Source organism: Trachypithecus francoisi, unplaced genomic scaffold (assembly GCF_009764315.1).
Source record: "Trachypithecus francoisi isolate TF-2019V2 unplaced genomic scaffold, Tfra_2.0 Lachesis_group0, whole genome shotgun sequence".
NCBI classification, from domain to species: domain Eukaryota; kingdom Metazoa; phylum Chordata; class Mammalia; order Primates; family Cercopithecidae; genus Trachypithecus; species Trachypithecus francoisi.
Genome location: NW_022681453.1, coordinates 69,361,380 through 69,373,643, shown reverse-complemented (window position 1 = coordinate 69,373,643; position 12,264 = coordinate 69,361,380). Strand labels below are relative to the sequence as shown.

At 43.1% G+C, this 12,264-nt stretch overlaps 1 protein-coding gene across 9 annotated transcripts in view; it reads left to right on the top strand.

Annotated features, from left to right (window-relative positions):
• PLA1A (phospholipase A1 member A) overlaps nt 1-12,264 on the top strand; it is a 33,384-nt gene that overhangs the window by 5,351 nt on the left and 15,769 nt on the right. For all 9 annotated transcript variants that reach the window (XR_004437095.1, XM_033211130.1, XM_033211132.1 and 6 more), the window contains exons 2-5: nt 4,426-4,627; nt 6,746-6,923; nt 7,444-7,552; nt 10,986-11,087. Coding sequence is in view for 8 of the 9 variants with exons in the window: in XM_033211130.1 (XP_033067021.1) it covers nt 4,426-4,627; nt 6,746-6,923; nt 7,444-7,552; nt 10,986-11,087 (591 nt within the window). In the remaining variant the exon portion in view is untranslated. The remainder of the gene's footprint in view (nt 1-4,425; nt 4,628-6,745; nt 6,924-7,443; nt 7,553-10,985; nt 11,088-12,264) is intronic.

The window sequence follows — 12,264 nt, the reverse complement described above, 5'->3', positions numbered from 1 at the left end:
TATAGTTTTACATTTGATTTTCTGTTTTTCCTTTCTTGACTAAGTTTTGGTAAGTTACATTTTTCTAGGAAATTATCCATTTTCTAGCAAAATATCAGTGTTTTCAGTTTTGGGGTACATATAAACTTTTTTATGGTTTAAGGAAATCTACTGTCTGTATTTATATCCCCTTTTTATTCCTGATATTGTTTACTTGTACCTTCCCTTTTTTCTCTTATTCTGTCTTATCAAAAGTACATCTAGCTCATTATTCTTTTTCAAGAGCTAGTTTTGGGTACTGGCTCTTTGTGTGTGACAGGTACCGCTTTAGGCAGTAGAGTGAATAAAATGGATTTTAAAAATCCCTGCTTTGTTCAAAAGTACATTCTAATGTGGACTGACCACCAATAGACAATAGTATAATAACTTGGCAAATTCCATAGTAGATTAGAAGGTGATGATTGCTAACAAATAGACCAGGGTAAAGAAGATTGAGAGAAATGAGGTGAGGAGCACAAGCAGGTTACAACTGAAATAGGATGTGAGAATAGAGAAGAGAGCACTTGACAAGCAAAGACTTGAAGTAGGGGAAGGAACTGCCATGTAAATACATAAGGGAAATGCATTACAGGCAGAAGGAATGGCCAGGCAAAGACCCTCAGGCAGGAAGCCATCTAGAGTGAGGAAGGGCCAGGAGAACAACTGGCTGCAAAAGTGAGTGATTGTAGCATAAGGCAAAGGACTCTTGGAGTGGGGTGGATTAGCTCAGTTAGGGCCTTACAGTCCATTGTTAGGACTTCAGGTTTCTATCTGAGTGAAAAGGCTTGGACACTTTTGCACAGAGATGTAACGTGACTCGACTGACTTAAAGAAAAATCTTGACTGCTGTGTTGCAAATAGACTGAAGGGGCCAAAAGAGAGGGCAAGAAACACAGTTGCAGGCTATGGCAGTGGTTGTGAGAGACGATGATGGCTTGAACCAAGGTGGTGAGAAGGGTTAGATTCCAAATATTTCATTCTGATGTTCAAGCTAACAGAACTTACCAATTGTATGTGGGATGTGAGAGACAGGGAAGAGTCAAAGACATCCCAGGCAACTTTGCAAAGCCTGAGAAATTGTAATGACTAAGTTGCTACCAATGTTGCTCATATTTCCTTATTTTCTATTTCTTCCATTTCAACTATTACCTTTATATTTCTTTCCCTATATTTTATTTGGGATTGCTGTGGTATTCTTTTCTGAGTTAAAATATTAACTTACCTAATCTAAGTCTTTCCCTTTTCCCCCCTAACATTTGCATGTAAGGTCATACATTTTTCCCTATTAAAAGGTAAACTTAGGCACATTAAAATTTTAGAGATTATTTGAACAAACAGTGATTCATGGTTTGGGCAGCTTCACATTGCAAGTGGCTCAGGGCTCCACCAAAGGGGTGTGAGGAAGAAATTTTATAAGGTGCCTATGGAGCAAGGCAAAGAAAATATTTGATTGATTAAAGTGGAGCAGTACCTTAAGGTCCCTAGTCAGAGGTTAGTTGGCAGCTTCTGAGTGCTAAAGCTTAAGCCTCATAGGACATAGCTGTTCACTATGAGTTGAGGTTTGGTGAGCTTCTATAAGAACTCAAGCACTAGAGCTGCCTCAGTCTAATGGCTTCCCAAGTAATTATTTTAACAACCCAAGTGCTGTTTTAGCCACTCTTTGCAAGTTTTGATATGTGTTGATTTTATTGTCATTCAGTTTTTAATATTCTGTAGTTTTCATTGTGATTATTCTTTAACCCATACATTCCTTAAAAGGTTAAAAAGGTGTTTTTCTGTGGGTAGGAGTGTAAATTAGTATAGTCACTATGGAGAATAGGATGGAGGCTCCTCAGAAAACTAAAGATAGAACTTCCATATGATCCAGCAATTCCTCTACTGGGTATATATCCAAAAGAAAGGAAAGGAAGTCAGTATATCAAAGAGATATCTGCACTCTCATGCTTATTTCATCACTGTTCACAATAGCCAAGATATAAAACCAGCCAACCTAAGAACCCATCAACAGATGAATGAATAAAAAAAAGAAAATGTGGTATATATACACAAAGGAATACTATTCAGCCTCTAAAAAGAAGGAAATCCCGTCATTTGCAGCAACGTGGATGGAACTGGAGGCCATTATGTTAAGTGAAATAAACCAAGAACAGAAAGACAAATATCACGTTTTCACACATATGCAGGAGCTAAAAAAGTGGATTCATGATGATAGAGAGTAGTAGACTGTGGCTCCCAGAGGCTGAGAAGTGGAGAGGAGTTGGGAATGAAGGGGAGAAAAGAATATATGTGTATTTATTACCACTGAACCGTACACTTAAAAAAGCTAAAGATGATAATTTATATTTTTTTACCTGAATATAAAAAATTTTTTAAAATCTTGAACAAGCTTCAGCAATACATGTCCATGAGGAATTGTGCTCAGGAGCTTCTCTTTGTATGGGCTGGTAAAAATACCACAGGCACACGGGATGGGTTTGTCTTATTGGAAAAAATGGGAGGGGGTGTTTTTACATTTCCAAATGTATATTAAAATAATTTTTGTTATTGGTTTCTAGTTTTATTACATTTTATTTGGATGATATTGGTTCTTTGGTGATTATTTGGGCCTACTTTGTGACATATTATGGTTATTTAAAAGGACTCAGACTCTCTGATGGATGCAGGCTTCCCTATATGAACAACAGAGCAGATTGACTCATTAACGTGGTTCACGTCTCATGCTGAAGCACAGTCCTTTCGTCTTTTCTTTAAAGAGCCAAACGCTGGGGGAGGCTGATAAAAGGATGGAGTCAGGCATTAGCTCTCTCATGTGCTGTGGGAGTTCAAGCCGCAGGCTGAAGAGCTTAGGTCCCGTACTTTCAGAGTGGGCTTCTTCCCAGGAGCCTCCAAACCTGCCTGCTTGGTCTGGCTCTGCAAGGGGATTGGGGATAAAGTCTGGGGCTCAGAAGCAGTGATGGGGAAACCTCTAGTCTACCTCAGTGATGCTCCAGAAGGCCTCGTGGCTTGAGGTATTCTCCACAGGTGGGGTTCCCACAATTCACTCATAGCACCATATCGCAGAGCATCCCAGATCCACACCCCGGTTGTATATGGGCTCCCAGTTACCTCTGATAGCAGATGATCACTCCAGAAACCTAAAGTTACGTTTTCCTTGACAAAGGGGCCCACACAAACCAAAGTCTGCAATCCGGACCTCTCCTCTGAAGCTCTGATTCTGTGAATCACTTTGTCTGGTGGCAGCAATGCTGTGTGGGGCTCTGTTCTGTGGGTTAGCGTGCACCCTGCTGCTCCTGCCAGTCTCCCTGTGGGATGCATGGAAGTCAGGGGCCACACTTCTGCATCACAGGAGTGGGGATCAGGGTGGGATGCTGGGTACTGAAAATGGGCCAGATTTTCAGCTCCCTGGGAAGCAGGAGTTTCACGTTGCCTTTTCTGTTCGGTGTTTTTTAAAGGCCTGCAGTTATCTTGGCCAGAGAATTTCCATTGTAAAGGTATCTATTGTAAGGTGCTGTGAAGTAGGTGAGGCTTGTTAAGGCTCTTCTCTACCATCTCTCTAGGCCATGGGCTGGGCACTGGAAGGCTATGGCAGGGCTCCTGACTGCTCATAAGGACAAGAAGTGATTAGGCGGGGCTAAGGCGTTGGAAATCCTTCTGGGACAGAGTGTTCAGACTAAAGTGAGGCTAGTCCCCAGGGCAACTGTTCATTTGGCTGAACAGGTTCTACTTAGACTTCTCTATTAGTTTGCTAGGGATGCCATTATGAAGTGCTGTGGACTGGGTGGCTTGAACAATGGAAATGTATTGCCTCACAGTTCTGGAGGCCAGAAGTCTGAGATCAAGATGTTGGCAGTGTTAGTTCCTTCAGGGCAATGAGCAAAGGATCTGCTCCAGGCCCCTGTCCTTGACTTGTAGATGGCCACTCCCTCCCTGTGTCTTTACATTGTCTTTCCTCTGTCTGTGTCCAAATTTCCTCTTTATATAAAGACAATAGTCATATTGATTTAGGCCCACTCTGTTGCCCTCCTTTTAACCTTTATAAAGGCCGTATCTCCAAATACTGTCACATTCTGAAGTATTGGGGGTTAAGATTTCAACATATGAATTTTGGGGGATGAGACACAGTTCAGCCCAGAACAACAGCCATTTCACCATGGCCTTTAAGCTCATCTAGTTGGGCAATATCCCTTCTCTGCTATTTTGTCCTTAGGCATGAAAAATATTAACAGAGCTTCATTACAGAAGTGATGCAGGCTGTAATAAATGAGTGATTATTGCACTAACTGATGTATAATAAACCCCATGCCTGCAGGCCCCTGTTTCTTGCTTCCTTCCAAGGTCGTCTTTCTTCCTTCTAAGAACAGATGACCTCACCTTTGGATGTTTCTTGTTTGTTTTATTTTCCTCCAGGGGATGCACCTCCTACCCCACAACCAAAGTGCGCTGACTTCCAGAATGCCAACGTTTTTGAAGGCACCGATCTCAAAGTCCAGTTTCTCCTCTTTGTCCCTTCGAATCCTAACTGTGGGAAGCTAGTAGAAGGAAGCAGTGACCTCCAAAACTCTGGGTTCAATGCCACTCTGGGAACCAAACTAATTATCCATGGATTCAGGTGGGAGTTAACTAATCAACAGGACCTCTCAGCTAAGAATGATCAAGTAACCATAATACCGTAAGAAGTTAGTGGGGAACAAGAGGAGGAATGAGTTTACCAAAGGTCACATGTTCCATCCCTCATGTCCTGCTGTCTTTGATGGGTCTCACGTCAACATGCACACATGGTGTTCATTCTTATTGGTCATATATTGTACTTCTCCATCCAGTCTTGTCTACACACTCACAAACAGTACATGTCTGTGACTCTGGACAAATCTCCATACACAGGGCCTTTATTACCCAGGGTTGTATTTCCCCTTCTTCACTTCTTTCCTGGTTTTATGACCTAGGAAACTTCCATTTATGGGGGCCACTTCCATCATACCCAGAGGTTATGGGTGTGATGGAACTATGCACTTCTCTTCTTCAATTTCTCTGACACTCTCCAGTCCACACTTTGTTATAATATACAGTCACTGAGTCTCAATTCCAGTCACCATCCTTTCTTTGAACAGCTTTTCTCCAAAGCCCATCAATAGGCCCAGAAACAGAGAAAGGTTTATGGGAGGAAAGAGGGAGAGAATACGATAAAGTAACAGCACCATGGAGCAAGTAGAGTTGGGGGCACCCAATGAAAAGGTAGACACAAAGGCCATGCACAAAGGACCACCATTTCCTGATCTCTGGCCTGTCTCTGCCTCTCAGATCCCTGGACTCCAAGAACTCAGCCACATGTTTCCTTAGGCTTCTCTTCTTGCTTCCTTGCTGTTGTGCCAAAGCCTCTCCTCTAGCAAAGCTTACATTCTACCACTTTCCAAGGCTGAATGTGTACCTCCAACCCAGGGATAACTAATAGAGGGGGAGAGCTCGTCAGGCGAGGCACTCTGTCTGCTCTTAAATCCCGCAACCCCATTCTCTGGCACACACCCAGTCCGCGCTCCTCTGCCCACATGAGCGTGCTCTCTTTGCTTCTATACTGGGAGCCATCAAAAAACTTATTTCCTGATCCCAATCTGTTGGGAAAGATTTCTTTTTTTTTTTTTTTTTTTTGAGACGGAGTCTCGTTCTGATGCCCAGGCTGGAATGCAGTGGCCGGATCTCAGCTCACTGCAAGCTCCGCCTCCTGGGTTCACGCCATTCTCCTGCCTCAGCCTCCCCAGTAGCTGGGACTACAGGCGCCCGCCACCTCGCCCGGCTAGTTTTTTGTATTTTTTAGTAGAGACGGGGTTTCACCGTGTTAGCCAGGATGGTCTCGATCTCCTGACCTCGTGATCCGCCCGCCTCGGCCTCCCAAAGTGCTGGGATTACAGGCTGTTGGGAAAGATTTCTAAACATTTTTCTATCATTTTCCTTTTCCTGGAAAACTCCCATTATACTGTAAGTTCCAGAAGGATAGGGACGATATCTTATTTGTCTTTATTTTTTGGAAAGTACCTAGCATACTGCCTGGCCCATAGGTACTCAATAAATGTTTGTTGAATAAATCAGTGGGTGAATGAGAGAAAGAAACAAAGAAGGAAGGAAAAAGAAAGAAAGACAAAGGAAGAAAAGAAAGGAAAGAAAGGGAAAGGAAAGGAAGGAAGGAAGGAAGGAAGGAAGAAAGAAAGAAAGAAAAGAAAGAAAGAAAGAAAGAAAGAAAGAAAGAAAGAAAGAAAGAAAGAAGAAAGAAAGAAAATGTCCACAAAGAAAGAGCCTATATTTTAGAATGAGAATTAAGATTGCAAATCTTAACTCTAGGGCACAAAGCTATCTTTTCCTTTCCACAAATAACACAAATGGAGCGATGCAATGTATACAGTTTATGTGGTTTATGCATTGTGCAAAGGTGCCTGACAAAAGGCTGACGGGGCTGAAATCCAACCTGAGTTCTGAACTTTGGCATGAGGCTGCATCTACCTGGAACAAAAGGCAAATTTTTATAATTTACACAAAGACTGTATATGTGCTGGCGGAAGGGCTGGCAGCTTTGGAATGGTATCCTCCCTGTGCTCCAAGTGCTGTTTAATAAACTCTTCATATATGCCCTTCTCCAGTTTTGATTTCTTTTCTGGGTTTGGGATTAATAGAGGTTTCCATGACAATGTATATCCACTTGGTGGGTAATTTTTCCATCCTTTTTTGGCCCCCTCTCTAGTGTTTTAGGAACAAAGCCTTCCTGGATTGATAAATTCATTAGAACCCTTCTGCATGCAACGAATGCTAATGTAATTGCTGTGGACTGGATTTATGGGTCTACAGGGGTCTACTTCTCAGCTGTGAAAAATGTGATTAAGTTGAGCCTCAAGATCTGCCTTTTCCTCAATAAACTCCTGGTAGGTGCAGAAGAGCTTAGGGTGAGTTTGGGCTACATATGAGGAGAGAGGGTCAGAAAGACAAAAGCACTGCCTGAGGAGGCTTAGGGTGGAAACAGAGTCACTGGGTAGCTTGGTGGTCTTGGGTTCAAATCTTGACTTTGCCACTCACAGCACTGACCTTAGGCAGGTTATTGAACATTCTGAGCTTCCCACTGCTCCTCTGTAAAATGTGTCATAGCACATTGGACAGCGAATGCAGATGGTCTGGCACTTAGTTGTCCCTCAAGAGAGAATGGCTGTGGTCATTACTCACATACTTTGAGCACCAAAAGGAGAGTAAGTGGGTTGTCAGGGTGGGAAGCCCAGGAAGAGAAGAAGTGATTAATGATGAGAGTGCTGTCCATTTTCCCTCCAAAGTAAGTGTGGTGGGTCTGTCATGCCCAGGGCCTTGGCTTCTGAAGCTTTCGGGGAAAGCCTGCCACTGCGAAGCCAGCAGACTCTGTGGACCACGGGGAACTCACTGCCCCTGCTCTTCTAGGTGCTGGGTGTGTCGGAATCCTCAATCCACATCATTGGTGTTAGCCTGGGGGCCCACGTTGGGGGCATGGTGGGACAGCTCTTTGGAGGCCAGCTGGGACAGATCACAGGTAACATTCATCCCTGTCCATCCTCCAGGCTTTAGAGGTGGAGAAAGCTTTCCCTGAAAATGTCTCTTCTAAGGCAAGCAGAGGGGAGTACGGAGCCTTTGTTCTTACAATCAAGGCATCTATTACCACTAAAATTTATTTATTGTGATTCTTTTGTATAAAATGGTGTGTGCTATTATTGCATGATTTCTAATATCAATGTGAGAGGCCATGTATTTCTTTTTTCACTTTTTATTTTTAAATTTCTTATTTAAAAAACTTTATTTTAGATTCAGGGTTTACGTGTGCAGGTTTATTACATGGGTATAGCATGCGATGCTGAGCTTTGGGCTTCTAATGATCTCGTTGCCCAAGTAGCAATCAGTACTTGATAGGTAGTTATTCCATCCTTTCCTGTTGCTTTTCCTCCTCCTTTTGGAATCCCCAGTGCCAATTGTTCCCATCTTTGTGTCCATGTGCACCCAATGTTTAGCTCCCACTTGTAAGTGAGAACATGCAGTATTTGGTTTTCTGTTTCTGCATTAATTGGCTTAGGAAAATGACCTCCAGCTACATTCATATTGCTGCAGAGGACAAAATTTCATTCTTTTTTATAGCTGTGTGGAATTCCATAGGGTATATGGACCACAGTTTCTTTATCCAGTCTACCATTGGTGGGCACCTGGGTTGATTCCATGCCTTTGCTATTGTGAATAGTGCTGCAATGAATATACTAGTGCAGGTATCCTTTTGGTAGAAGAAATTCTTTTTGCTTGGGTGTATATCTAGCAACGAGATTGCTGGGTCAAATGGTGATTTTATTTTTAGTTCTTTGAGGAATCTTCAGATTGCTTTCCACACTGGCTGAACTTATTTACATTCCCACCAACAATGTATAAGTATTCCCTTTTCTCTGCAGCCTTGCCAACATCTATTTATTTATTTTCTACTTTTTAATAGTGGCAATTCTGACTGGTGTGAGATGGTATATCATGGTGTGATGATTAGTGATGGTAAGCATTTTTTCATATTTTGTTAGCTACTTGTATGCCTTCTTTCAAGAAGTCTCTTTTCATGTCCTTCACCCTCATTTTAATGGGATTGTTTTTTCTTGTTGATTTGTTCAAGTTCCTTATAGATTTTGGATATTAGTCCTTTGTCAGATGCATAGTTTGTGAATATTTTCCCCCCTTCTGTAGGTTGTCTGTTTACTCCATTGGTTGTTTCTTTTGCTGTGCAGAAGGTCTTTAGTTTAAGTCTCACTTGCCAATTTTTGTTTTTGTTTCATTTGCTTTTGAGGACTTGGTCATAAATGCTTTGCCTAGGCTAATATTCAGGAGAGTATTCCCCAGATTTTCTTCTAGGATTTTTATAGTTTGAGGTCTTACATTTAAGTCTTTAATCCTTCTTGAGTAAATTTTGTATATGGTGAGAGCTATGGGTCCAGATTCATTCTCCTGCATATGGTCAGCCAGTTTTCCCACACCATTTATCAAATAGCGTATCTTTTTCTCTAAATAAAAGTGTTAATTTTTGTCAACTTTGTCAAATGCCTGATGGTTATAGGTGTGCTTCTTTATTTCAGTGATCTCTATTCTGTTGCATTGGCCTATGTATCTATTTTTGTACCAGTACCATACTGTTTTGGTTACTGTAGGCTTATAGTATAGTTTGAAATTGGGTAGTGTGATGCATTCAGCTTTATTCTTTTTGCTCAGGATTGCCTTGGCTATTTGGGCCCTTTTTTTGTGCCGTATAAATTTTAGAATAGATTTTTACAATTCTGTGAAAAATGACTTTCCTAATTTGGTAGGGATTGAATCTGTAGATGGCTTTGGGCAAAATGGATATTTTAACGATATTTATTCTTCCAACCCTGCATAGAATACAGAATACTTTGGCAAATACTATGCAAAAGCATAGAATACTTTTCCATTTGTTTGTGTCACCTGTGATCTTTTTTTTTTTTTTTTTTTAGCAGGGTTTTAGAGTTCTCCTTGTACAGATCTTTCACTCTTTTGGTTAGGTGTGCTCCTAGGTACTTTATTTTTGTGTGTAACTATCGTAAATGAGATTGCATTCTTGATTTGGCTCTCAGCTTGAATGTTCTTAGTGCATAGAAATGCAACTGACTTTTGTACATTGATTTTGTGTCCTGAGACTTTGCTGGAGTTGTTTTTCAGGTCTAGAAGTCTTTTGGTCAAACCTTTAGGGTTCTCTAGAATCATATCATTGATGAAGAGAGACAATTTGACTTCCTCTTTTCCTACTTAGATGCCTTTTATTTCTTTCTCTTGCCTGATTGCTCTGGCAAGCACTTCCCCTTCTATTTCTTTCTGAGCCTCAGTTTCTACATCTGTAAAATAGTGGTAACAGCCCACATCTCCTTGGCCCACTGTGGAAATAAACTTTAAACAGTTTTGCTATACACATGTAAAAGTGTGGAGGACTTTATGCTTCCAGAGCCACTCTCAGTTAATAAGGGACTGGAGTTGTATGGCAAAAACCCTCAGCTTCCTGGCCTTTCAGTGGGACAATTCTGGGTCTTGTTTTACAGAATCTCACAGAGGCACCCCAGTGGGGTGAAAGCCCATGGGGATATCCTACTCACTACTATTTTCCTTTATTCCCTGACCTGCTTTCCCACTCCCTCACCATGCTTTCTGAGACTTTCTCCCAAATCTACCTGGAACTCTTGTGGCAGTGTCTGCTTTTTGTAGGGGAAGGGAAGAGATCCAAACTGAGACATGGGAATAGTGTATTCACAGTAATCACTGTGTTATGGTGAGGACTACAGTGTGTAAAACTGCCCGGCATAAAGCCTGGTCCATAGTTACTGCTCGAAGAAATTGTAGCTGTTGTTGTTACTACATGAAGGCAGTAACAAGCTTTACATTACATTAACTTCTATCAAAAATTGGTGTTACCAAGCTCTTTTTTTTTGAGATGGAGTTTTGCTCTGTTGCCCAGGTTGGAGTGCAGTGGCATGATCTCGGCTCACTGCAACCTCTGCCTCCCGGGTTCACGCCATTCTCCTGCCTTAGCCTCCCTAGTAGCTAGGACTACAGGCGCCCGCCACCACACCAGGCTAATTTTTTGTATTTTTAGTGGAGACGGGGTTTCGCCATGTTATCCAGGATGGTCTCGATCTCCTGACCTCGTGATCTGACCGCCTCGGCCTCTCAGAGTGCTGGGATTACAGGCGTTAGCCACCATGCGCAGCCTCAAGCTCATCTTAGAGTCAGAGAAACTGGGTCATTGAGAGGTTATCTCTAGAGAGACAACAGAGAGTGGGGTTTCCTGAGGAAGATGGTCCTCAGCTAATTCTCCCAACCCTTGGGTCTTTTCAGGGAGGCTCTATGATCTGCATTGGAAGCGGTGGGTGTGTGGTGGGTCCATGAATGTTCCTGCAGCTGAGAGGAAAGTGGTCCCTCATATCAGTCTCTTCTCACAGGCCTGGACCCCGCTGGACCTGAGTACACCAGCGCCAGTGTGGAGGAGCGCTTGGATGCCGGAGATGCCCTCTACGTGGAAGCCATCCACACAGACACTGACAGTGAGCTGGGGTGACCTTCCTGGTGTGAGGGAATGAGCTCAAGGCAGCGCCTAGGAGGCTGGCATCTACCTATGTGACCCTGGGCAGAGATGCCCTGCCCCCTCTCTGAGATTCTGTTGCACAGTGAGGAGTTTACCAAAAGGCTATTGAAAGTCTCTTCCGGCTCTATCTCTGTGACTGAGGTGAATGGTTGTATTTTTAGCCACCGTAGGCAGGAGGATTCTCACTCACAGACTGCAAGTACTTGGTTATGAGTCTCACTTTCTGATTCAAATGAATGCAGTAACAACAGTGTGCTAAGCAGTACTGGGTAGGGCATTGCTGTCTGGCTGACTTATGGGAAAGTCATGAAGCTTTTTTAGGATGGGTGTGCCTGGTCCCAAGGGATTGGGCCCCGCAGGCAGGCAGGCGTGTCACAACTTCCCTCCTCCCCAGATGGCAAGCTTGGCTCTTCAGTCCAGTGGAGAATAAGAATCCCTCTTCTGGGCTGGGTGCTGTGGCTCATGCCTGTAATCCCAGCACTTTGGGAGGCCGAGGCAGGTGGATCACGAGGTCAGGAGATCAAGACCATCCTGGCTAACACGGTGAAACCCCGTCTCTACTAAAAATGCAAAAAATTAGCCAGGTGTGGTGGCGGGCACCTGTAGTCCCAGCTGCTTGGGAGGTTGAGGCAGAAGAATGGCATGAACCTGGGAGGTGGAGTTTGCAGTGAGCCGACATTGCACCACTGCGCTCCAGCCTGGACAGAGCGAGACTCTGTCTCAAAAAAAAAAAATAAAGAAAGAAAGAAAAAGAAAAAGAATCCCTCTTCCAATAGTGACAGGCACAGGAAATACTCTCCAACTCTCAACCCATTATGACCAACTTAAGTTCTTCTGACCAGTTGGGAAAGGCGGGGGCATTCCTCTTCATTTCTGCTCCGCAGCCAATGCCCATGGGGTCTGTGCTTAGTGTGGTGGGTGCAGGGAGAAATAACATCTGTCCCTGACCAGAGGAGCTTGCAGCTCAAGTGAGAGATGTCCACGTCTCTTTTCCTGTGGTCAGAAGTCTCTTTTTGGCATTTAAGACTCATGATTCTGAAAGAAACACATGCAGTTATATTGTCCAACCCTTCTTCCCACCTTTATTTCACAGATAGGAAACCAAAGCCCACAGGCCTTATCCTAGCTATATTAGG